The sequence below is a fragment of the Ursus arctos genome, unplaced genomic scaffold, assembly GCF_023065955.2.
Source record: "Ursus arctos isolate Adak ecotype North America unplaced genomic scaffold, UrsArc2.0 scaffold_23, whole genome shotgun sequence".
NCBI classification, from domain to species: Eukaryota; Metazoa; Chordata; class Mammalia; order Carnivora; family Ursidae; genus Ursus; species Ursus arctos.
In genome coordinates, this window is record NW_026622908.1 from 35,968,671 (window position 1) to 35,994,390 (window position 25,720).

Sequence of the window (25,720 nt, forward strand, 5' to 3'; positions counted from 1 at the left end):
GCTTAATGACTGAGCCACCCAGGCGCCCCTGTGGAAGAAGTTTCTGATTCTTACCATAGAATAAATTGTACTTATATGCTAAAGGTACAAGTATTAGGATACTGCTTCTGGTTTATTTCAGTTAGATCTAGATTAAGATAAATTGTGATTCAAGAAGATCTCTTCTAGTAATTCAGATTAGTTTTTATCTTTTTGATTTTCAAATCTCATCCACATTTACTAATGAATTACCCATTTTGGGTCACTTGACAGTGGAGCTAAAAAAATGTACTTTTCCAAGAGTAAATTACCAGTTTTATGTGTGTGCTTCCTGTGTTGTTTTCTGTTGGAATGCAGTAGCACATTGAGAGATTGCTTTGTGGCGTGAAAAGATTTTTGTTTTAGGGAGCTTGTATTTTAAGAAACCAAAATATATTCTGATGGTTGAGGACATAAGACATTGTTATAGAAACTGGGTCAACTTTTCAATACTTTTACCAAAGCACCTACAGTTTCCATTTCTTTGCAAGTGGAGTGAATCTCATTGAAACAAAGTAGCTGGTGTATATTCAGCACACTTTTAAAATAGGGTAGCCTGTTTTAAAGGAGAAATTAGTGCCAATCTGATTTGTTTCTGCTCTTTCTGTGTTGGAATGGGGAAAGTTCTGTAACCTCTCTGCTGTTCTCCTCTCCAGTGAGTACTTTGTCAACCAGGGCAGAATTGGTTGTTTGAATGTGTACCCTGCTGAAGGTCAGCCAAATGTGCAGGTCAGGCTACAAGAGACCCCAGCTGATGGGCCTAAGATCACAATTAGAAAAAAAAAAAAGTATAGAAAGTTACATTAAATGGAAATCAAAGATGTTATTAAGTGCATTTCTAAAATTAAGTATTATCACAGATCTCAGAAAGAAGGCTCCCAACAGTAAGCAAGAATCTTTTTACTCTTTCCTATTTTTATTTTTAAAAATTGCCTTCTTAGGCTATTTTAAGAAAACATGACAGCATTCTTTGTCCCATCCTTTTACTACCTTACATGGGCTCTTATATACATGTGGAAATATCTGTTTCTCAACCATTATTAAGATTCAGAAGACAATATATAGCCCAGCATATTAATTGAAAGAGTGAATTGTTGGGGCACCTGCCTGGCTCAGTTGGTGGAGCACACGACTCTTGATCTCAGGGTTGTAGGTTTGAGCCCCATGATGGGTGTGGAGATTACTTAAAAATAAAACATCTTAAAAAGAATTAAAGACTGAATTGTTTTGAATTGTTTTGCACGTGTATATGTCACTTTTGGTATAGAACTTCATTGCAAGAAACTTTTTTTTTTGGCAGGAGAGGGGCAGGATTTCTTTACTCCAAATATTTAGTTGTAACAATACAAGAGTTGGGGCGCCTGGGTGGCACAGCGGTTGAGCGTCTGCCTTCGGCTCAGGGCGTGATCCCGGCGTTCTGGGATCGAGCCCCACGTCAGGCTCCTCCGCTAGGAGCCTGCTTCTTCCTCTCCCACTCCCCCTGCTTGTGTTCCCTCTCTCGTTGGCTGTCTCTATCTCTGTCTAATGAATAAATAAAATCTTTAAAAAAAAACAAACAAACAATACAAGAGTTATCTTTTAAATCTCCTAACAAGATGTAGTGAATAAACCTTCGTGCTCAAAAGTATAGAAAGAAAAATGAACAAAGTTGATTTATTTTTCTAAAATTTAACTTTCTGTTTTCAGTGGAAAAGTGAAACATCTTCATTCATTTAAAAAAAATTAGGGGGAGCCTGCTTCTCCCTCTGCCGGATGCTCCCCCTGCTTGTCCTCTCTCTCTCTCTGACAAATAAATAAAATCTTAAAAAAAAATAAAAAATTTGAGAGCCTGTGGTATGCTATGCACTAGAATATAACAGTACACCAAATAGACCTCACAGAGTTTATAGTCCAGTTGGAAGAGATAGATAATAAGTAAATGTATAGTATGCCAGAGTGTGGTGATACAACTGAGAAAAAAATAAAGCAGAATATGTAGAGTGGTGAATAAGAAGTGCAAGGGTAGGAGTGAAGTTTTTAAATATAAGGAGTGGTTGGGGAAGGCCTCACCTAATAAGGTATGTTTGAGAGAGACCTTAAAAGATATTAGGGTGAAGTCATGTAGATAAGAGTAGAAAGTGCAAGTCCTGAGGCTGCTTGTTACCAGTGAGCAAGAGATATGGGGGAGAAGTAGACCTACTCAGAGAGTTTCAATAGATACGTGTTGGGGGGAAGAGGGGATAATTTAGGACCTTCTCATTCACTGTACAATGCAAAAAAGTGTTTCCTCCTCACTTAAGACCCCAGAGACAACGGATGGTAACGAATTTTTGTGTGTTCTCTGTAAATAGAGTTGAGGCCATACCTGACCCAGCGTCCATCTTTGTCCCATTGCAGAAGTTCCGTGTGAGTATAGTCAACAGGTAATTTGCAGAGTAGCAGATTTTGCATAGGTTGATGACCCTTGTCTTGGAGAATACAATAGCAGGGCAACTATTTACAATAAGCTTATATGTGTTTGGGAAGTGAGATAAAACATTTCTTCCCTAGAGAAATATATTTCTCTACTTTCTTACCTACATTGTCAATTTTCTATGAACAGGAGAACTGACAGATCTTGTGTAGTTTCCTTTTGAGTACATTTGTTGCTTTGGTTTATGACTACATATGCCCCACTTATCTGTTGCTTTTCTTTTTGTTCATTTGACCAAAAAGCTCCTGCTTCCCCAAAGTTGTAATCTTTGGTATTTAATGGCTTCAGGGACCACATTATAGGTCACCATAGTCCTATTTCTGTTTTGCACTGTTTTCCCTTTCCATATGTGTGTTTAAGCATTAAGGGTTATTAAAGCATATACTGAACCACTTGGCCTGGTTGACTTTGGTGGGATGGAGGAATAAGCACCAACTATTTAGTGATTGATGTTCTATGGCAGCCACATATGGGAAAGTAAAAGGATATTTGATTTTCAGAGTACTTGTGTCTTGAATCACCCATTCTTACTTTCCCTCTCAAGATAATCTGGTTTAGCTAGTCTTGTCCTTTAGTGAAAGAATCTCTCTGTCCTCCTTTCTCTCACTGTTTGGAGTTTAGCCCTGCAACTTGACCTGGTTACCCTCTGTCCTTTTCTTTAATTATACCTATCTAGTTGTCATCCTGTTACTTAATATCATCCTTGGAAGATGACCTCAATCAGGAAACATTTATTTCCTTACCATCCTCTTCTGCTTTGGTCAAGTAACTGTGTCATCTTGCATAGGAAATACACTAGGCAATCACAGAATCCCCTAATTTTGAAGTTGCTTTAAATAACTGCGTGATGCGTATTACTTCAGCATTCATAGATGCTTGCAGTTGTCTTTTTAAAAAATACTTATTTATTTTAGAGAAAGAGAGAGCGTGCAAACACATGAACGGGGAGGGGCAGAGGGAGAGAGAATCTCAAGCAGACTCCCCACTGAGTGCAGAGCCCCATGCAGGGCTCGATCCCACAACCCTGAAATCATGACCTTAGCTGAAACCAAGAGTTGGATGCTCAACCAGCTGAGCCACCCAGGTGCCCTGTGTTTGTAGTTGTCTTGGAAGTATGTTTTTGAATGGCATTCTTCTTTCCTAAATCTTTAGTGATGCATGTTTCCTGTGGAAATACTCTCTTTATGGTTCTTCTAAAAACATTTTGCTACTCGCTTGCTCTTACTCAAACCAGAAGTTAAAGTGACTTTTGCTTGAATGAGTGTCAGAGGTAACCCTTGAGTCAGTATTTTCAACTGGACTAGAATTATCTAGGGTTGTGAATTCTAGATTTGGAACTTTGGACTTCTTTTGGGATGGGATATAGAACCAGTCTTTGAAAATGTTGGCACAACTCTTTGTTTCTTGGAGGACAGTTGAACTAAGTTGTTTTAAAAATAATCAGGGCTGTCCAGTCTGCAGTGTAAATAGGGATGTTCTCCAGTGTACAGCTCAGGATTCCAAAAAAATGAGATAATTCTTTTCTAGGTTCTGAGTCTAGAGTATAGGATTTAGGACTGTGTCATTCCAGCCATCCTTGTATTTAAACCCATGCTTTCCAACAGCCTCTAATCTCACCTGGAATAATGATCTGAGCTGTTTGGTGGACAATAATAGGCCCAATACAGTATTTAATAACAAGTGCCCTTCTTGCTAGAGGAGTGTGGTGGTCAGAGGATTGCCCGGGATAGGCTAGTACGGTGGTTCCCAACAGCTGACTATCATTTTGAGAGCTTTTTAAAAGCATGAATTCCCAGGCATTCCCTCTAGAAATTGAGGTATGGGGGATGAGGAAGTAGATTTGGGAGATTGTATTTTTAATTTTTTTATTCTTTTGAAGTTTATTTATTTATTTAAGTAATCTCTGCACCAAACATGGAGCTCGAACTCATGACCCTGAGATCAACAGTCACATGCTTCTCTGACGGAGCTAGCCAGGTGCTCCAGAGATTGTATTTTCTTTTTTTTTTTTTTTTTTAAAGATTTTATTTATTTATTTGACACAGAGAGAGACAGCCAGCGAGAGAGGGAACACAAGCAGGGGGAGTGGGAGAGGAAGAAGCAGGCTCATAGCGGAGGAGCCTGATGTGGGGCTCAATCCCAGAACGCCGGGATCACACCCTGAGCCGAAGGCAGACGCCCAACGACTGCGCCACCCAGGCGCCCCGAGAGATTGTATTTTCTTAAAAAGCTTCCCAGGTGATTCAGATCACTTAGGTTTGAGAACCATAAAACCTGAACATTTGAATTAAGCTACATATCTATGTGATTTCTCAGTTGGGTGGTTATTTAAATTAATATGAGAAGTAGAAAAGAATAGTTCATGGTAGTGGACATGGTGAGAAGGTGACTGATTTGAAGTTTTCTACCTCTGTATGCTGTATTGTTTAGTAATTACAGATGTCACTGCCTGACTTGGGGGTTATGCCAGTACTTAGTTAGCATGGTATGGAGGACTGGCCTGTTGTGAGGGAGGGAAACTTTTAGACCATATCTCCACTTCCCCTCTCCATTTTGAAATTGTGGAACACATTCAGGAGAGGATGTTCTCATTGAAACTCAGCTGGACAGTTTGTTTAAAACTCGGACAGGAAGGGCCAATGTTACTTCCTGTCTGAAAAGGAAGTGCTGGCTTCCTTCCCTTCCTCCTTGGCTAGCTCTGGCCAACTTCTAATGTGAGTGGGGGAGGGGCTGATCATGTTAATACTTTTCACTGGCTACCTGTGCCTTGGGAAATCAGGTTACCATCATTGTTCAAGTGTGAAAATATCATGTTTATTCCCTTCTTTCCTCATTTGAAACATGGAGACGGGTGCTGTGTGGTCTCTTGTGTGAGAGCCCTGTGCTCGGTTTGGCTGTTGCAGTCCAGGGAGCCTCCCAGTCTCCCAGACATTACTTTACATTTAACCTTATACCTCCCCTGTATTCCCTGACATTTGAAAATAGATCAAGGAGCTGTAGGGAAGAAACTCAAATCCATTTGACACTGAGGGGTAGGTTGCGGAAAAGAGAACATAATTGGGCAGAAGGGAGTGGGTGACAAAGGTTTCTTATTTTTAAATTGAGCCAAGAAAACATTCTTTCTGAGTGGGGCCAGTTGGCACTCTTCCTGCTATTTTAGTCCAGGCTTCTCCTTCCTACTGGCCAGTCAATTGTATTAAGTGTTTGATGTGAGTTTGAACTGTGGTCTCTGGGGTTGGGGGGAGGGAGCGTGGTGGAAACAGCTGGTGCCTTCATCAAGCTATCTCAATTACGCTGCTTTTCAGAGTGTTTGAGGGTGGGGGGATGGAGGATTGGAGGAATTGGATGTATGTTAGCAGAGCCCCAGCAACTCCCATGTAGTGGGATTGGACTCTCAGGCACTCTTAATACCATGTGGGATGCTGGCTAGTTGGAATGTAGCTAAACCTTCTTCAGTCACATTCTTTTCTCTGCCTCCCCACCCCCCTCAATTCTTTCAGCTTTGGGCCTGATTTGGAAAGAGGGGTATGTGGGAAGTTAGATAGCAAAACAAATTCATGCCCTTCCAACCACTGAGTATTCAGCATAAGTCTTGGGCCCCTCCGTTGACTTTCTCCTTACCCATTCATTACTCCTTTGGTTGGGTTTTCTAAATATGTCTGCAAACGGCCAGAGATACAATTAGAACCAGGATCTTTGGTGAAGTCATGCTAAATTGTAATCGGTTGGCTATACTGTTCTCCTTCCTTCCCTCACACCCTGGGGTGACTGTATTTCTGAGTCAGCACAGCTTTTCTGTCTCACCTGCTCAATTTGAGGCAGAGAACCTGCCAAGCATCCTTTTGGAGTGGCAGCATTGATATGGGTGTGGCCAGTCCTCTGGGGCGAGTCTTTCACAGCCCTCTTTTTTTTTTTTTTTTTAAAGTATCTCTGAAAACACTCCTACTAGATTTTTTGGTCTCCTTTTGTATAGCTGTCTCACATGATACTGCTTAATTGACTGATTTATTTGACCTGGGCTATGATGAGGGAGAATGGGAAAAGAATAGTAACAATTGGGGGCGCCTAGGTGGCTCAGTTGGTTAAGCGTTCCACTCTTGGTTTCCACTCAGGTCATGATCTCAGAGTCTTGAGATCAAGCCCCGAGTCAGGCTCTGCAGTCCGGGCAGAGTCTGCCTGAGATTCTCTCTCTTTCTGCCCCTCCCACTCATCCTCTCTCTCTCTCAAATAAATAAAATCTTTAAGAAAAAAAAATACTAACAAATGGAACTACTTTTTCAGTTATTCTTTAAAAAAAAAAAGATTTATTTTACTTAGCGCGCGTGGGTGTGTGCACGGGGAGTGGCAGAGGAAGAGGACCTCAAGCAGACTCATGCTGTGCACAGAGCCTGACACGCATCTTGACCCTGAGATCATGACCTGAGCTGAAATCAAGAGTCAGACAGACCCTTATCCGACTGAACCACCCAGGCGCCCCTCAGTTACTTTTGAGAGAAAAAGGGAGTTAGTCTGATTCAGTGCTAGGTAAGGGATCTTAAACTTTTGTGTGTGTGCTTCAGTGATAGTTTGCAGTGGCTAGGCTCTGCTGTTGAAGTTCTGTTCTAAAGCCTAGTGTTGCTAAATACCCATTTTTCTACCCAGCCCTAGAATGGCTGACTGTTGTGTATATTCCTGCCCCACCTCCTTCTACCTGGTTATGCCAGATCCAGATATGAGTTAATTCCTTCTAAGTTGTGCTGTTTCAGACTTAGGCTTCTTTTGCATCATATACTATCTAGATGACGGTTCAGCCCAGACTACTTCTAGCAGATCCAAGAAGGGGGAAGGAGTTTTTAGGGGAAAGAAAAGGAGAAGAAGCAATGAGAAATGATAGCGTATTACTAGTACCCTGGTTGGAGAACTGTGCTGAGCCTGAGCTGTGCTTCACGCGGAGGGAATTGAGCCCTGTGGGCAAAGGGTGTTCCTTTGGATTTCAAGAATCTCTGGTTAATAGATTAGCTTGACTTCTATCTGAATCTTTGCTTCTGGGGTTTAGGGCCAACGTCCAGTGGGCTTGTACAAGATAACAGAAGAATGCATCATTTTTCCCATTCTTGGAAGTAGCTGAGGACCCTTATTAGAAAGGAAGGCTTCCCTCCCCTCCCCCCGCCCCCAGAAGAGGTTCCAAATCTATAGTCCCTGACCCACTCCAGGGGGAGTAGTGAGCAGGAAAGGCTGAGGTTGCTGTCTTGACCTCTTTGCTGCCAGGACTACTGTGCAATTCTAGTCCTCCCCTCCTTCCCTAAGGAGGTAGAGAACTTTGCTCCCAGCACCTGCTGGTGCTTATCCTGCCTCTTTGTAGGGTGGAGCCTGCTGCCTTTGTTTGTTCTCTGTGGGGCCTCTAAGAATCAACTTTATGCTTGTGGGGAAAAGGGTTTGAAAGACTGGAAACAGTGGAAATGGGTGACAGAGGATGTGTTTTAAAGTCATTCTCCAGGTGGGAATGTTCCGTTGACTGAATCCAGAGTGGCAATCAGACTGCCATCGTGAAGTTTTCTTTGGGATGTATCACATGTATTGGAACTGAATATCACAGCAGCAGCAGCTTTAAAATCCCCAAAGCCGTGCTTCCAAATTGAAGAAACTTGCCAAGTAGGAATCTTAAAAATCCCCTCACCCCCTTGAAACCCTTAGATCCACACACAGTGTCTTTCTGAGATTCTCAAAGGCCTTAGCTTTGTCCTATGTAGTGTTGGCTTGGGGCAGGGAGGAGGGTTGTTTTCCCGAACATGATAAGGAACTGAGCAGGGCAAAGTGGGAGCTCTGGCTGGTGATTGGTAGACAGGATGCCCTGGAATGCGGTTGGCCTGCAGCCCAGAATCCAGCACTTTGTATTTGTTTGTTTCTGGGAGACTGTGGTCTGGTGCTACTGTGACAGGAAGTGAGAAAGCTGGGAGTGGGGGAACGGAGAGGGGCCATGTCTTTGTGGTTCTCCTGTGAAATCTCTTTGTCCCTGGAGAGCAGCTCTGCTCCAGGGCTCTACTGAGAAGAGAGCAGCCTTTGTGTGTCTAATGGGTCTCCGAGCATCTAGCTACTCCGAGGGTTTAGGGAGTGTGAATTCTGACTGGCCTTTTGCGTCTCAGCACTTGAGTTATATAAATGGCCTCCATCTCCTAGCACTGGGGAATTTCACTGAGTTTTATGTGTGTTACTGTTATTTATAGATCTCTAGGATTTAATTAAGAAAGGAATTCTAGAAAGAGATAGATGTTTGTTTATATAATGTTTATTCACTCTGTATTGCAGATACTTTGTTGGGTCTGAAAGGGACAGAGAGAAACAGGCGATGCTGGGGCCCAGCATTTTACTTTTCACCCTTCCAGCTGGCACCCTACTACACACAGAGCTAGAGAAATCTACCCATTCTTTGATTCAGTATTGGGAGGTATTGGCAGTTCATTGTTTGCACATAACTAGGGAATGGTTGGTAGTTTCCTGGGATTCTCCTACCCCCCACCCCCACTGAAATAGCACCTGTAGCACTCTCTGTGCCCCTCCTCCTTCCTTTCCCCCCTTGTTTTGTGTTTTCCCTGCCGTCCATTCCAGCTGTGAAACAGGCATCTCTTCTAACTTTGTGGATTGGGTGGCTGAGTCCTCAACTTCTTGCCAAGCTGGCTAGTCCCTGAGCACACACACAAACCGGCCTTTGATTGCCCAGGAGGACAGCTGCCCCAGAGGCAGATTGCTAACATACCGCTAGAACAATCCCTCCCCTCTGTTCTGATGCTGGCCAGCACAATCTTCCCCGCTTCTAGTTCCTTCTGTTTCCTACCCAACTCTGATTTCTGCTTTTGGTTTAGTGAGATGCCACTTTAAAAATGAGAGTAGGGATATTTGTGATCAGGTTTTCTTTCTTGAGGTAGGGATGGTTTGAGAATGTGGCATGTAGCCAGATTTCTAGAGCAGGCCCTCCAGTGGAAGGATAGGTGATTATGTAAAAAGTTGTATTACTTTTGCCCCTAGCACCTTTCCCTGAATTCTTATTCCTTTATAAAATGGGAAATCTGAGGTAGATTGCAAGCTATTCTTCCTCAGAATCGGGTAAGTTCTTGCTCATTAAAATGAAGATAAGAGCCAGGGATGCCTGGGTGGCTCAGTCAGTTAAGCACTCCACTTTTGATTTCAGCTCAGGTCATTATCTCAGGGTCAGTCAGATCGAGCCGTGTCAGGCTCCGAGCTCAGCACACCTCAGCACACAGTGTCTGCTTCAGATTCTCTGCCTTTCCCTCTGCCCCTCCCCAAGCTCACGTGCACATTTTCTCTCTCTCTCAAATAATAAATCTTTTAAAATTTTTTAAAAAAAATAAAGTGTAGGTAAGACCCAAAAGTTTATCTGCTTCCACACCATCCGCCCCCCTCAAAAGTTTACTCTTGGTCAGCTTCTCTATTGGAATTAGAATGACTTTTAACCACAAGATGAGTAGAAAGTTCATACCCCCTGTACTCTATCAGGAAGAAGGAACATGAACTTGGAGCAGAACAGATGCGTTTCCACCACTCACTGGCTCTGTGACTTTGGGCAGGATACTGAGGTCTTCTGACATACAGTTTACTCATTTATAAAAAGGGGCCAGTGTCATCCCAGAGGTTGCTGAGAGGATTATGTGTGATAACTTGGGGAGATCACTAATCAATAACTTACAACTTTTCTTCCCCTATAAAGTCAGATTTTCTTCTTTCTTTTAGATAGGGAAAAACGTTTCCTTCAGCACTCTGTCCTATAGCTGACACAGGACCTTCACACTTCTCTGATTTCCTCATAGACTCTTTGTTGTTTGTCTCAAAAGGGGTGTATATTCTAAACCTGATGGCGGGGTGTCTTACTGCTCTTTCCAGTGCTTTGAGGAAGCAGGACTGTAAATGTGACTCAGTTACTTGCTTTCAGCTTTCCCAAGTCACCGTCAAAGGATGGGCAAGAGGGACGCCTGGGTGGCTCAGTCAGTTAAGCGTCTGCCTTTGGCTCGGGTCATGATCCCAGGTCGCGGGATCAAGTCCCGCATTGGGCTTCTTGCTCAGCAGGGAGTCTGCTTCTCGCTCTCCTTCTGCCCCTTCCCCTGCTTGTGTTCTCTTTCTCTCTCTCTCTGACAAATAAATAAATAAATAATCAATCTTAAAAAATGAAAACAAAGGATGAGCAAGGAAATGTTGAAAATGCCATAGATAGAAAGTAAGGGGGTTTGGTGAGAAGCTGCCTCTTTAAAAAAGGAATGTGAGCTCAAACAGTTGGGTGACCTCTAGAAAACCCTAAGGTTAAGCTTTTTTTCCATGAAATTTTTTTTTCTAGCCTAGGGTAAGGACGGGTATAAGGTATCCTAGTTAATTTTAGGATTTCTCTTTATGACACAGGAGTTACACAATACCTTCCCAGTTTGATTAGACTTTTTCTCATTTCCCATTGTGTACTTGACCTCCCTCTTTTTCTCCCTTCTCCTGTAGGAAGGAGAAAGGCATTTGGCCTCTCCCCTTCCTCCAGTCTGACACCTCCTTCTTTTTGCCCCTCCCTCTTATCTTTGTTTCCTTATCGGCCTCTCCCTAAAGCTCTGCTTTCTCCTTATAAGGCTAGGTGAGGCTCCTTTGGCAGGGTTGCGTCAGGGATCCAGGTAAGTAACTCATGTATCTCAGACTTTCAGGATTGAGAGAAAATTCAGCGCTGTCTGTCCCAGTGGAGGGCCTTGGAGAGGCACGTGGGTAATGGGGGTGGAGAAGGAGGCGGCCTGGCCTGAGAGATCAGAAGGACTTGTTAGACCAGTCCTGTGTGTGTGTCATACGTGCCCCAGAGAGAAGCAGGTTTTGTTTCTTTCCATACCCTTTCAGTCCTGGGCCCCTCACTAGCTGAGAGCCACACCCTTCCTTTGCTTCAAAGCCAGTCCAGCATTCAGCCATTTAGTATGTTTATGGTTTGGGGGGTTCCCAGAATACTCGGTAGGGGAAAAGAGAACAAGGAGAATGTTCCATCTGGTTTCTGAATTTAGGGTCAAGATGATGGAGTTTTGTTTTGTTTTGTTTTTTTTCTTTTAAAGTCACAGTAAAAAACTAAATTCTGATTATAACTTTGGGTCAGGATAAGAAGACTGAAGTGAGTTTAAGGTGTCTTGTTGATCTCTGGAGATTGCCAGCTTAACCTCCTTTTAACAAGTAGTTTTTTTTAAAAAAAGGAAAACGTTCATATATTTATTTTCCTTCTTTTCTCTGAAACTCCAATCAGAAGTATCACTCTTTCCTAAGAGGACAGTGATTTGTCAAAGACTCCCTTAATTCATCAGAGAGGTTCATGGTGGACACATTGAGATCTAGTCTTTCGCTGTGAAAATGAAAGTCCCCAGTCTGCCTTTTGGGTGCTCTTAAGTGGAGAAGCTGGGCCTTGCATCAGGCAAATCCACAGGGACGCTCAGAAACTGCTAACACCGAAGAGAAGGCCATTTCAGGAATATCAGTTGTAACTCTGAGAAGTGGTCGGTTGAGATCCCAAAGTGAGCAGAGTACTTAGGTCTCAGTACGGATCACGTCCAGGGACTGGGGCTTAGTGTGGGAGTTAGGTCTTCCTAACAAACGGAGGGAATACTGGAATTGTTCTCACTGAGCTTGGGATGGTGGAACCTCAGGTGGTAGGTGGGGCGCTTAGACCTTGGACTCTGGTACAAGCACTCTTGGTGATAAGAAGCCAGAGAAAACTATTGACAAAATACATTCCTTTGATTTAAAAATAAAATGGCAATTTTCTGTTAGTTGTGTGTATGGTTGAACAGGAATAATTGCTTTGAATTTTGGAGCACATGCCATTTTAGGCAAACAGATGCCTTTTAGGGATCTAGAAGACCTACCTTTGTTGGCTTGAGCGTTACGTGGTACAGCTCTGTGGTGTTACAGGTGCTGTATTTTATTGATTGGTATTCTTCAGTGCGAGGCTCAGTGTGCTTTTTATTTTTATTATTTTTATTTATTTTTTATTTTTTAAGATTTTATTTATTTATTTGACAGAGATAGAGACAGCCAGTGAGAGAGGGAACACAAGCAGGGGGAGTGGGAGAGGAAAAGCAGGCTCATAGCAGAGGAGCCTGACGTGGGGCTCGATCCCATAACGCCGGGATCACGCCCTGAGCCGAAAGCAGACGCTTAACCGCTGTGCCACCCAGGCGCCCCTCAGTGTGCTTTTTAAAGTAGCCATGTGAAATCCCTAGGATGATGCAGAAGAGGAGTTTTGCTTATCCTTGCTTTTGGAGGGAAGGCATCACTTTGTGACATTGGTTTTGATTTAATAATAAAAAGGAAGGAGGAGAGCTGGCTTTGGGATTGGCTGCAGAAGATAAAATTTCTTTAAGAAACCCAAAGACTATTTTGTGGGGTTTTAGAGTTCTCCATCTGAGGACAAATACTTTTTCCTCTTTCCACAAGGGCTAGCTTGCCTAATTCTGGTCATGTCTTTGGATACACTTATCAGAATAGCATGGATGTAGGAGAGACGTTCAATCACCCAGCCTATAGTTTTACATATATTAGCCATTAAAGCTAAACCCTAACACGTAATAAAAGTGAAGCTTATAGGGGTTATAACTTCCCCTGCAAGCTAGTTCTCACAGCTATTTTTGGGCAGAGCCAGGACTTGAACCCCAGGTCTTTTGACCCCTAGTCTGGAATTTTATTTTGTTTTTCCCTTTGAGAGTGTCAAGAATTCCTGTAGTTTATTGGGCTACTTGTAAAGCAGGGAGGGGAGCATGTGGAGACATGTGTGGTTTATTCAAAAGTCCCATTAACACCACCAAGCTCTAGTCCCTTGTGTTAGCTATTTGTGGTAGTGTTTGTATCAGTAACCATATTAATAGCTTGCTGTGTGTCAAGATATTTTTCTAAGCACTTTATATGTATTGTCTCATGTACTTCTCACAACTACCGTTAGGTGTATTTTATTTCCCCCATTTTACAGAAAAGGAACCTGAGGTTTAGAGATTAAGTGGTATTTTGACCAAAGTTCTATAGCTAAGAAGCAGTGGAGCTGGGATTTGAACCTAGTCTGATTCTAAAGCCTGTATAACTTGTAAGAATCCTATTTCCAAATTACATTCCTATGGCCAGGTTACAGTAGAATAGGCCATTCCAGGGACTGTGTTATTGGTGATGTTTTCTACCCAGCCACCTGGTTGGCATCGTCTTTCTGGTCCTTCTGGGTATTTGACCCAATTTAACTTTTGGTTTGGGTTTCTTACAGAAGAGACTGAATTCTTACCATTGTCATCGCCTGAATGTTGGAGCCTGGCTGTAGACTCATAGGTCTATAGGACCTATGGCTTGTTACAAGTAAAACCAGTTATAGTCTTAGGGGAAAGTCTAGTCTTAGGGGAATGTCAGGGCTCACTTTATGCGTGGCCTTTCTCTCCTCACTTTGAGAATTCTGTGATGGTCTTTTTGTAGTGAGAGTCAGTGTAATTCATTTGAAAATCTTTTAAGAAAGGTGTTGGCCTGGACTCCTGTGACTTTAATTGCCAAAGTCCATTAATGGTTTGCAGATTCTGGTTTAAAGCATAATTTTTATGCGTATGGCATGGATGAAGACTCCTAAAGTCTGAGTTGTGAAGAGGCAGTGTACTGTAGCTCGCCAGCGGCTTCATTCTCTTCCCCCACTTCCGTCTTTTCCTCCCATTTGTTTCCATTCTCCCACTTATGTCTTATATGTAGACATTACGAATAACCCTTTAACGTAAGGAAAAATGGAAGTCCCCCCCCCCCCCCCCGCTTTTTTCCTGTGATGTTTGGGCAGAAAGTGCAAGGACTGTGGAGGAGAAGGGCTGGACTGTCCATCTTATACTGGGCTGGTACTTTCTGGACTTGACAGCATGTAGTAGAAAGAGAACACATTCTTTGGAATGGAATAGATCTGACTTTAAGTTCAGAATTTGCTATTAACCGAAACCTTGGGTAATTTCTTCACCCAGAGCCTATTTTCTCATTTGCAGTAAAACTTCCTTCCTTAGGGTTGTATTACTATGATAATAAATGTAAAACTCTCAGTAATTGCTAGTTCTTTTCACCTTCCCTTTCTCTGTGGTCATAAACTGCTAAGGCCTCAAATAAGGGGTCAAGAACTTATTATAGCAGATGTGTAATGCTGCACTCTGTGTCCCAGAAACACTGGTCTGGGTGGGACTTCCTGGTAAATAGAGTTGGAGTAGGGGAGCCAGCTCATCCACTCCTTAGAACCCAGTTATACTTTTGATCCGGTTAGTCTCACCTACTAGTTCACAAAATAGTTTTGGGCTGAGGCATTGCCATTAAGTAATATAATTGGGAGATAGAAACTAACTCTTGAAACAACTTAATACCTCACATTTGTATGACATGCATTATCTCACCTGATCCTCTTAGTAACTCTCAGTTAAACTGGGCTGGTGATGCTGGCACTGCTCAGATGAGAACATGGCAGTGACTTTCTGCCATTGTTGGCTAGTGACAGAGCTAGGACTGGGACTAGTCTTCTGCATCCTATCCTACACAGCCTCTGCTTCTGCCCTCTTTCAGGCAGAAAATCTCCTGATCCTATTAGGCCTAGGAATCTGATCCTCTCTTTCTACTTAACTGTGCTGTCCTCTTCAAAATAGAGCCTGGTGGTCAGCCTTTAAAGCCATGAAGGGTGGGAAAAGATCCTGCGTATCTAGAGCCCTGGGTAGTTTAACTACTAACCTTCCTTAACTCCCTTTATTGAATTAAAGTTGTAGGGGTAGAAAGTAGCTGTTTACGGCAGGATGACAAACAGTTTCTCTGCAGCAGGGAGTGTTGTCACTGTATGCCCCATAATAGTGGTAGTTTGGGCTTTTATTAGCAAAGAAGATTACAGGGCGGAGGCTGCCAGAGTGGTAACTGCAGTTCAGGCGCTGTTGAAATCTAGAACTGGAAGAATCTCTCTTGAGCTTAAAGAGTCCTATTGGTGTGGAAGGATCATAGGTCAACGTTCATAGCGGATAAGGACAGTGCTTAAAATGAAGCAATAGAGATGAGGAGGGAGCAGCATTTTTTTTTTTTTTAATGAGGTTGCTTATTAAGATGTTTGAGTGGCCTGTTGGGGTGTACGGTGGGAATACGAAAACTCAGCAACAGACCGGAAGGAAGAACAGGAGTTGATAAGTGACTGTGGGAGCCCGGAGCCAGGGTCGGAGGAATTTAAAGAAGGGCTGCCACATTCTTGGATTTCGGTGCTGGATCCACTGGAAGGAGTCTTAGTGGCGGAGGATTAATTAGGGATTTTATTGGACACCTGTCTATCTGTTCCTCTGGGTGTTCTTGCTTGCAGAATGCTGCATATACTCTAAAGCAAACAGGCCCAAGCGTTTGTGTTTGGTAGGGCCGTGGGGAGCGTGGGAAAGGGAACTGAAGCAAAAGGCTCAGCCTAGGCTAGTCCCCACATGTCTTCCTCACTACGACTATTGCGTTGGTTTCTCAGTGTCTTTGCGGACATGCTAGGACTGGGCTTTGAGGTTTCTGCCTTAGAGGTGGGAAGGAGGGGGAAGGGAATTTCAACAACAGAAATTTTTCCCCCCAGTTTGATTGCTGGGAATAGGGGGTAAGTGAACTTTTATCTATAGTATAACCTACACCTGGTTCTGTACAGAAGTATTCCATGACAGTAGAATACAGGTTTTAATAAAAACTACATCCAAGGTCCAGGTATCTGAAGACAGGGTAAAGTCCAAAGGGCATTTGTCACATCAAGCAATTCCAAGTCATATTTTACACGACTCCCTTCCATTCCCAGATTGTCTTTCTCCCAATACCTGCCCTGTTCCTCTTATTTTTTTTAATGTTTTGTGTATATTTTATTTTCCTCTCAATCTCATTTTTCCTCCAAATATTTCTGCAGCTCTCTCCTTCCTGCTTCCTCCTTGCTGTGGTGGCTGGGATGCTTCTCCCATGATATTTTGAATCTAGACTGGGCTGTTCTCTGTGTTAAAACCAATCAGTTACGACCTTCTCTTAACAGGTGTGTATGGAAATATGTTTCTTAAGAATAAATTTTTAAAGTGTCTTTTTTCTTTAGGGGGTTGAGAAGAGGGTGGGAAATAGGGGAAGAGAGTTTATTTTAAAACTTCTAGACATGGTGTATGTTGGACTGGCCATAAAGTCTCCTATAGCCAGTTTGTAAGCGAGACACCCTATGGAGTCCAGTGATGTGACTACTGTGCCCCCCACTTACTGGCCAACTTGCAGGTAATGCAGTAGGGTATGGGGAATTCTTCATTTTTATACAACAATCATACATTGTATAAATAGCACACAAATCCTCTAGATACTTGGATATTTACCCCGAGTTGGAATAAGTAAAGATGTAAAAATATAGTTGGTTTATTTAGAGCTTTCTGCAGGATAACAGGGATGTAGGAAGTTCCCAGCCATTGACTGTCTGGAGGTTAGAATGTGAACTACTTCGAGGGGCAATTTCAGAGTTTGAGCCTAATGTTCATTTTACTCTTTCCCCAAAGAGGTGAAGGTTGCTGCAAGCGGAGCCTTTTTACATAAGAATTTTTTGTGGTTTTACTGCTCTCATGTCTCCTTTAGCCAAGGCCCACGGATTGCCTTCAGTATTATAGAAGGTCTTGAAAGAAAGACTCCTTCATAAATGTATTAAATATGAGGGCCTTCATTTTGTTACCTGCGTTTGATGGTAGGAAGTATTTTACTATTTCTATTTCCGATGAGCATTTTCACTTTGCATATTCACTTAGTAAATTTTGCCACCACTGAGGCAATTTCAGTGTTCAGATTTGGGGATGTAAGTAAGATCTGTAGGTCTGTACTGCTCCCTTAATTCTAGAAATGGCTTGCCCCTGCAGGACAGTGAGTGCTGGTGTGTACTGTGGAGTTACAACTTTCATTGAGTTAATGCCAGCAAATTTTTCCAGGGAAAAATAATCTAATATTAATCTTCTGTCATGACTACAGCCCTTAGCCATATTCTCCCTCTCCTGCCAACAGCGTAGACTTGGATTTAGTTGCACCTTTCCATTCAATGGTTATTTCTGGTGAGGTGTTAAAGGGTAGTGGGCAAAGGATCCTGCTTGAGTGGACACTGGTGATGGGCTCCCAGGCTTGGTGGTGGCTGGCTTTCTGTGTTGCAGTAAAACCACAAGAGGGCATCTTTGGCTCTGGGATTAATGATTCATCTGTCTTCTCTGACCTGTGACCTTTTCTCTCCTCTCCCTTACCTTCTCTCGGTAGTGTGAAGTGAGGGGGGACTTCTCCCTCCTTGCTCCTCCCTCTGTGATCCACACCTTCCTTTTTACCCTGCCCTGCGGCGGCTCCGCCCCTTACCTTCATGGACGACTCAGAGGTGGAGTCGACCGCCAGCATCTTGGCCTCTGTGAAGGAACAAGAGGCCCAGTTTGAGAAGCTGACCCGGGCGCTGGAGGAGGAACGGCGCCACGTCTCGGCGCAACTGGAACGCGTCCGGGTCTCACCACAAGATGCCAACCCACTCATGGCCAACGGCACCCTCACCCGCCGGCATCAGGTAACCCCTCTCTCCATCAGACCTGCAGGTAGGAGTTTGGCATGGTCATAGAGAGGCTATAATACTACTTGGGAAAGTACTTGCCTCATGGTGATGGGCTGCCCAGTGCCCATGTATCATGGTGAACCTTTCCAGTACTGATGTAAGAAATAGGGATATTGCTGCTCTGCTGAGTTGAATGGATGTATGGCGAGAAGCAGCCATCCGACTTCCTGTTTTGTCGAAGTAGGGTTTCTGGTTTGGGATGTAATTCTAGTCGTGGTGGATTATGTAGTTTGGAGCTGTACTTAAGGTCCTTCTGTTTTCTCTGATGTTTTCCCCCCAACTTGGTATCAAACATTCAGGAAGATAAATGCCTGCTTAGTGGTTGGCAAGGTTGGGCATCTTGTACTCTTCAGCTTCAGTTCAGTCTCCTTCAGGGAACAGTCTGCTCAGAAGGTGTGGCAGTGTCCATAAATTGTGTATTCCTGCTCCATATTGTCCTTGTATGCTTGTTTTGTTAGCTTTGCAAATCATGTCTTGGAGGGAGGGGGTCATTGGTAATTCTGTTGGTTAGAGCTTGAGAAGGAGCATCGTGCTGATATTTAACCCAGATAACCACAGGAGCCAGTGGTCTCTGGGCTGGCTGATTCTGTGAGTGACTTGGGGGAGTTGGTGTTAGAAACGAGAAGTATCTTGTGTTTCCTATGGTTTCTCTGGTCTGACTTCACTGTGATGTAATCTGTCTGAGGTTGGTTTTGTGTGTGTGTGTGTGTGTGTGTGTGTGTGTGTGTGTGTGTGTAGAGTAGACCTTGCCTGGTAGACTCCATCTTAAGAGATCTCCGGTGGGAACTAATGACAGTGCTTATGCTTCAATAGTCCTTTCTATTGATTACTTATTTATTTTTTTAAGACAGAGAAGATCCCTCATGCTGAGGAGCATATTGTGTGAGAGGACAAAAGTCCATTTAGGGGACTTCGAGGCAGTATGTTTGCAACATTCCTAGGATTTTTATAGGAACCAGAATAGAGGGTTAGGAATGAGAGGTATATATATTGAAAGGGGAAAGTGGGACTGGTGAGGCTTGGAGGTGGTGGGGAATTCCAGGATTTAGTACTCGGTTTTTCTCTCTTTTTTTTTATTTTTAACTTCTGTTCAGCAGTGAAGCCACACCCTTCCTTCTTCCTGAAAGTAATGTTTAACTTCCTCTCCCTGCAGCATTACACTCCCTATGTAATGGGAGTAGGGTGGGGGAAGTCTCCCAAGGTGGCTGCATCTCACTGTTTGCTGCTATTGGAAGAGAAGCAGTCAAGTATATTTTTACATAGTATAATGTTGTTAGATTATTTCCTGCTGCTCAAAACAGAGCAGCTTATGTTCTATGGCTCTAAAAATTGGTGATGATGATGTTGAGACAACTGTTTTTCCTTGAGGGGAAAAATTGGGGTACTCATTTTCTTCCTGCTTGGAAATGGAGACTCCTGTCTCTCACATCTCTCTTTCAAAAGCTGGCGGATGTGGGGGTTTCCAGTGGTGGCAGAACACGAAGATGCACGGAGCAATAAGGAAGGCTTTGGAAACTCCCCAACCTAGGTTTTCTAACTCTCCTTATATTTTTAAGGACTTACCTGACTCTCTGCTATTTACTCAGTAAATAGTTTTTGAGTGCCTGTTATGTGCCAAGCATTATTCAAGGTGCTGGAAATATATCATTGAACAAAACTGACCAAAAAATAAAAATACAAAAAGAAGTCTGCCCTCATGGAGCTTACCTTCTTATGTTCCAGAGACCCAGTCTGCCAGTTCCAGGCCCAGTGCCACTTTTGAGGAAAGTGCTAGAACTAAGGAGTGATGTGGTTCTTTTATAAGTACTTGACAGAAGGACTCCAGGCCACAAATATCTTTTTGAAAGCCCTTTTCCTGTTTGGAAAAAAAGATCATTTGTATTTGATAGAGCAAAGGAAGGCGACAAAATGAATTGTCTTCTTGTGGGCTATGTTTCAGAACGGCCGGTTTGTGGGCGATGCTGACCTTGAGCGACAGAAATTTTCAGATCTGAAACTCAACGGACCCCAGGTAATGTCTTTGGCTCAAGGTCTGGGTTTCTTCATTTTTCTCTTCCTACTTCCCTAGCCTATAAGAGCATATTGGTGCCTTGCAAAGTGCCTGGTACATTGTAAGGACCCACCCATTAATTAGCTTCATTCATTTAGGAAAATAAAATAGTGGAGCTTAAATGTATACACGTAGTTGTATTTTGGAATGAGTTTTAATGGCCATTGATCCTGTATTTGATCCCTCAGTTACGGCATCCCTTTTCTGGAATGGGCATGCTTCTGTTTCTACCTGAAATCTGGCTGGTCTTGAGCCTTAGGCAGTTTCTAAAGAGTAACGGAGCTAGTCAGAAGATGGTTTTTTTGGGTGATTTTCTGGTTCATCTTAAAAGTTCTTTACTGGTGAACTTTTTTGAAGGATCACTCAGATGTAAATGTAGCCACAGTTAACACAGTTCATATTCACGTCGACGACCAGAACTGGGAAGTTAAATCTGCTGTCTCTGTCACTTGGGTGTGGAAGTGGCTATAGTTAACTCAGTTCATATTTGTTAAATGACTAGACCTGGGGACTTAAATCTTCTGCTCTTTTGTACAAGTTCAAAAGGTGGGGACAGCTACCCCACTAAAACTCCTGGGGCCCATGGAAGATGCATGAGGAGTCTGTCTCTAGGGTGACTGCTTCTCATTGGGTTGGACTGTTGATATATATGGCTTAATAGTCATTCCTTCCTTTTCCGCTTTTCCGTACAGGATCACAGTCACCTTGTGTATAGCACCATTCCCAGGATGCAGGAGCCAGGGCAGATTGTGGGGACCTACACGGAGGAGGACCCTGAGGGAGCCATGTCTGTTGTCTCTGTGGAGACCTCTGATGATGGAACTACTCGGCGCACAGAGACCACAGTAAGCTAAGTCTTGTGTAAGGTCTGGGATAATAGAGGAGGTCCTCCTCTGGTCTTTATTGGTGAGGGGGAGAGATTAAGCACTTAGGGTGGATGAAAAGTATTGATCCGTAGTGAAGGCATAAAGAAAGTGATCTCTGGCTGGACAGGGAAGATAGAAGAGAGGTGGGAAAATTGAATGGAATGGGGAAGGGAGAAGTCTACAAGGTCTATAGTAGCTTCCCTAATAGGCATAGATTTCCTGCCTGGGCACTTCCTATAAGGTGGAGAGAAGGGTAGATGGTAAAATGGAAGGCATTTCTATATAAAGTGAGCTGGCAGTAGGGGTTTGTTTCATTTCTTAGAGAGGTCTAAAATTTAGGCTTATATGGTTCACTCTTTTCTCTTTCTTACGTGAAGGTCAAGAAAGTAGTGAAGACTGTGACAACACGGACAGTACAGCCAGTCCCTGTGGGACCAGATGGGCTGCCTGTGGATGCCTCATCAGTTTCTAACAACTATATCCAGACTCTGGGGCGTGACTTCCGCAAGAATGGCAATGGGGGACCTGGTCCCTATGTGGGCCAAGCAGGCACTGCTACCCTTCCCAGGAACTTCCACTACCCTCCTGATGGATATAGCCGCCACTATGAAGATGGTTATCCAAGTAGCAGTGACAACTATGGCAGTCTGTCCCGCGTGACCCGCATTGAGGAGCGGTACAGGCCCAGCATGGAAGGTTATCGGGCGCCTAGTAGACAGGATGTGTATGGGCCCCAGCCCCAGGTTCGGGTAGGTGGGAGCAGTGTGGATCTGCATCGATTTCACCCAGAGCCTTACGGGCTAGAGGATGACCAGCGTAGCATGGGCTATGATGATCTGGATTACGGCATGATGTCCGATTATGGCACTGCCCGTCGGACTGGGACACCCTCTGACCCTCGCCGACGACTCAGGTAGGGAAGAAAAGGGGAAGGTAAGGGTCTTAAACCAAGACAGTGAAAAGGGGTAGCTCTTCCTTTTCCTTCTATGTGTTTTTTTGAATCAGAGACACTTGTGTCTTCCCTTTTGTGACTTTACCAAATATTGACTTGCTTTTTTGTCTTTTTCATGACAAAGGCCTATATTCTAGATTATCTATAGATAATGACTTGTGGTTACTGGTGTACATCCTGAAGAGTGGCCTTTGCTTCCATGCCAAGAGTTTCTGCTATTTCTGCCCATGATCTGGCTCCCTTTTAGTGATAGGCAGCAGCACAAAGGAGCTTGATGCTTTAGGGCTGTGGGATACTCCCTTGCTCCTGTGAATTTCTTCAGCATCTGGTTTGGTAGTAAGACAGAATTGAGGGTTTTAGGCTTTCAGGGCCAGAATAGACAGTTAAGGGTGTATGTGAGAACCCTTCCTGTGGTGATTTTAGTCTCAAGTTAAAAATAAACCTTGATCTCATCAAAGCCCTGACACTTTGTGTTTTGGTTCCTATGTTTGATTATAAAGTGAAATGGGGGTGGCATCCTTTGAGGGTGGTATATTAGTGACATTCTGAAAGGTCACTAAGCAGCTGCCTATTCTGACTTTGCTACTCATCTGGGGGGATTCTTTGGTGATGTGAAAAAGGGAGTGATTGATGTTTGGGCTGGTAGAAGGTTTGCCTTGAAAGAATGCTTTGGAATGGGGGTTGGCAAACCTTTTCTGTAAAGGACCAGATCGAACTATTTTAATACGCTTTGCAGGCCATATATCATTTTTGTTGAACGTTGTTGTTCTCCTTTTACAACCTTTTAAAAATATAAAAACCCCTTTTTAGCTCTGGGACTGTATAAAAACTGGTTTGGCCCGCGGGCTGCCAACCCTGCTTTAGAATAACTCAGAGACATGGTGTTTTCCAGGCAAGGAAAAATGATAAGAAATAAAGGAGAAGATCTACAGATATCTTGGTAGTAAGGATATCCTAGCAGCTGTTGAATTTCTGAATGGGGTCCTAACCTTCTAAAGCAAATGCCTTGGTGCTCGTTTTCCTCATATTAGGTAGCTTTAGTTAATAGTGAACTGGGCTGGGCCTAGGGTAGAGGCCCCATTATCTAAGCCTGAGTCATTCACGTTTTAGGTATTGTATCATTTGGACAGCTAGTCTCAACTCCCATGTGACTCACCTTTTATTGGGGCAGGGGGCAGCAGGGTGGGCACCAGACTTCAGCTGGTGCGACTTGAAGCAGTGGTAGATAACAGCTATCACCAAAGGAGTCTGCCCAGGGCGTTGGCCTGTCTGCTTGTTAACAAGTCTGCTTTCCTGACTTCCTCATTAGAGTGATTGGACCTAGGTGGGTGTGGGTGGCCAGGTCATTCTCTGCTGTGTCAATTGATAGAAAAAAAGAGCATTTTGGGCCTGGTTTTTGGGTCTGTTCCAGGGTGGCACTGGACTTGGAAACCTGCTTGACTAGCAAGAACATTAGCTGCTTCCTGTTCCAGGCCTAGGAGAGTAATACAAGGTCAAACGGAAACAGTAAGGCAGAATGATTAGTGGAAAAAGCACTGAACCAGAAGACTTCTAGTTCTAGTTGTGCCTTTTGCCACTAGCTATGTAGCCTCAAGCAAGTCATTTAATCTTTCTGGGCACAGCTTTGTTATTTGTAAAACAAAGGAAAGAATGTCATGATCCACTGCTGGTAAAAGTGGGAAATACTACTGAGAGACTGAAATCTTCTTGGTTGTGGCGATTGTTTTTGTAATTGCTTATACTAAAATAATAATGAAAGTAAAACATGCTCACTACAAAACTGGAAAAACGCAGAAAGGCACACCAGCCATCTGGAAAGAACTATGGTTAACGTTTTGGTACACTTGCTTTGGGTTCTTTTTTCCTTTGCAGGTAGACATACTCGACATACTCTGACTTTATTTTTCCCCTACTGAAATGGAATCTTCCTTAACATTACTGTTCAGTAGCCTCCTTTTAAAACTTAGCTTTAGTGGCACCTGGGTGGCTCAGTTGGTTGAGCATCTGCCTTCTGCTCAGGTCATGATCCCAGGGTCCTGGGTTTTAGCCCCACATCGGGCCCCCTGCTCAGTGGGGAGCCTGTCTGCTTACTTGTGCTCTCTGTCAACTAAATAAATAAAATCTTAAAAAAAAAAGAAAACAAAAACTTAGCTTTATTACCTGTTCATTTTGTTTCAATGATATTAAAAAATAGAGATTTTTCTAAATGCTTTGTCCATCAGAGTTGCTGTTGAGTGGTTGATGTTGACAGCTATGAGGCAGGGCCTCTGCTCCAGCTAACTTTGAGGGTTTGGTGACAGTGGGAGGGGTTTTGTGGAACAAACAACAGGCTTATTTGGAGAGTTCCACACAATAGATTCTCCTCTCTCCTATGGGAGCCAGAGTGAGATGAGCTCTCAGATAATGGGTCTCTTCCTTCCTGGTGGTTATGAATAAATAATGGTGTGACTGATTCACCCTCTAGTGGTTGCTGGTAGTACTGAAATTAGGAAGAATTCTCTCCGGTGAGACTTTCTCTAAACCTTCCGTTGGTTCGTCTCTTCTTTTTCTTAGTCATTGGGTATCCCAAATGCCGTGGTGTTCAGTAGCCTCTGTTTTGACAGAATCCAAGGTATTGTCTTTAGAAATTTGGAGGCTAGCAATCATATCTGGAACACATTTGTTGAGTAGCAGAGATGACGTTGGGTTGAACTGTGAAAATTAATGTTCAAACTTCTACCAAAGCCAGGTCCCCCTATGATGTAGCTTGAAGGCCTATACTGTTTTTACTCTTATCATCTCCTCTTTTATAATTTCCAAAATAAGATAAGGAGAGGCTTAAATAAGAAGTGTGTTTAAGGGTTTAATCCCAGCAGCTGTTTCCTGTGTGTAAGTGCCTCATTTCCTGTTTAGCTGAAGGCTTGTAAGAGTTGTTCTCAGACATTGTTTGCTGACTTCTTTGGTTTAACTCTGTCGTCTAAGGGTTTATTTCAGTCTCTATCCAGAGAGCTTAGCTGTCAGGTATCATTTAAGTGCTAAGCAGTCAGGATTTGGTTCTGTTTTTGTGATTAACATCTCTGAATGCTTGCTAACTCTCCTCTGAGCTAGTAAACTTGACAGGAAAATGGTAGTTTTAATCTAACTGCAGATGCCTTTAAAATTGTTCCCTTATCGCCTTAAGAAAAATTGATCAGTATATCATTTATGCAAAGGAGAGGTAAGACCTAGAGTACTAGAGCTGAAGTTACTCCTGCCTCCTGCCTTGGAGGTGAGGGGTCACGGGAGCTCACCAAGAAACCAGACTCGACAATTTGATGTATTCTTTCCCTCTTGGTTCTTCCAACACTGTAGGAGCTATGAAGACATGATTGGTGAGGAGGTGCCGTCGGACCAGTACTATTGGGCTCCTCTGGCCCAGCATGAACGGGGAAGTTTAGCAAGCTTGGATAGCCTGCGTAAGGGGGGGGCACCACCCCCCAACTGGAGACAGCCAGAGCTGCCGGAGGTGATAGCCATGTTAGGGTTCCGCTTGGATGCCGTCAAGTCTAATGCAGCTGCATACCTGCAGCACTTGTGCTATCGCAATGACAAGGTGAAGACCGACGTTCGGAAGCTCAAGGGGATCCCAGTACTGGTGGGATTGTTAGACCACCCCAAAAAGGAAGTGCACCTTGGAGCCTGTGGAGCTCTCAAGAATATCTCTTTTGGGCGTGACCAGGATAACAAGATTGCCATAAAAAACTGTGATGGTGTTCCTGCCCTTGTGCGATTGCTCCGAAAGGCTCGGGATATGGACCTCACTGAAGTCATCACCGGTGAGTTACCG

The 25,720-nt window shown here is 43.5% G+C and overlaps 1 protein-coding gene across 29 annotated transcripts in view; it reads left to right on the plus strand.

Annotated features, from left to right (window-relative positions):
• CTNND1 (catenin delta 1) overlaps positions 1-25,720 on the plus strand; it is a 51,506-nt gene that overhangs the window by 12,409 nt on the left and 13,377 nt on the right. For 21 of the 29 annotated variants that reach the window (XM_057317564.1, XM_057317571.1, XM_048214189.2 and 18 more), the window contains 6 exons: positions 16,356-16,475; positions 17,711-18,002; positions 19,987-20,058; positions 20,790-20,942; positions 21,341-21,876; positions 25,246-25,709. In XM_057317564.1, the coding sequence (XP_057173547.1) occupies positions 17,808-18,002; positions 19,987-20,058; positions 20,790-20,942; positions 21,341-21,876; positions 25,246-25,709 (1,420 nt within the window). In that variant the 5' untranslated portion in view covers positions 16,356-16,475; positions 17,711-17,807. Of the gene's footprint in view, positions 1-1,542; positions 11,110-16,355; positions 16,476-17,710; positions 18,003-19,986; positions 20,059-20,789; positions 20,943-21,340; positions 21,877-25,245; positions 25,710-25,720 lie in introns of those variants that run through there. The other 8 variants (XM_048214197.2, XM_048214218.2, XM_057317563.1 and 5 more) reach the window with 3 other exon arrangements.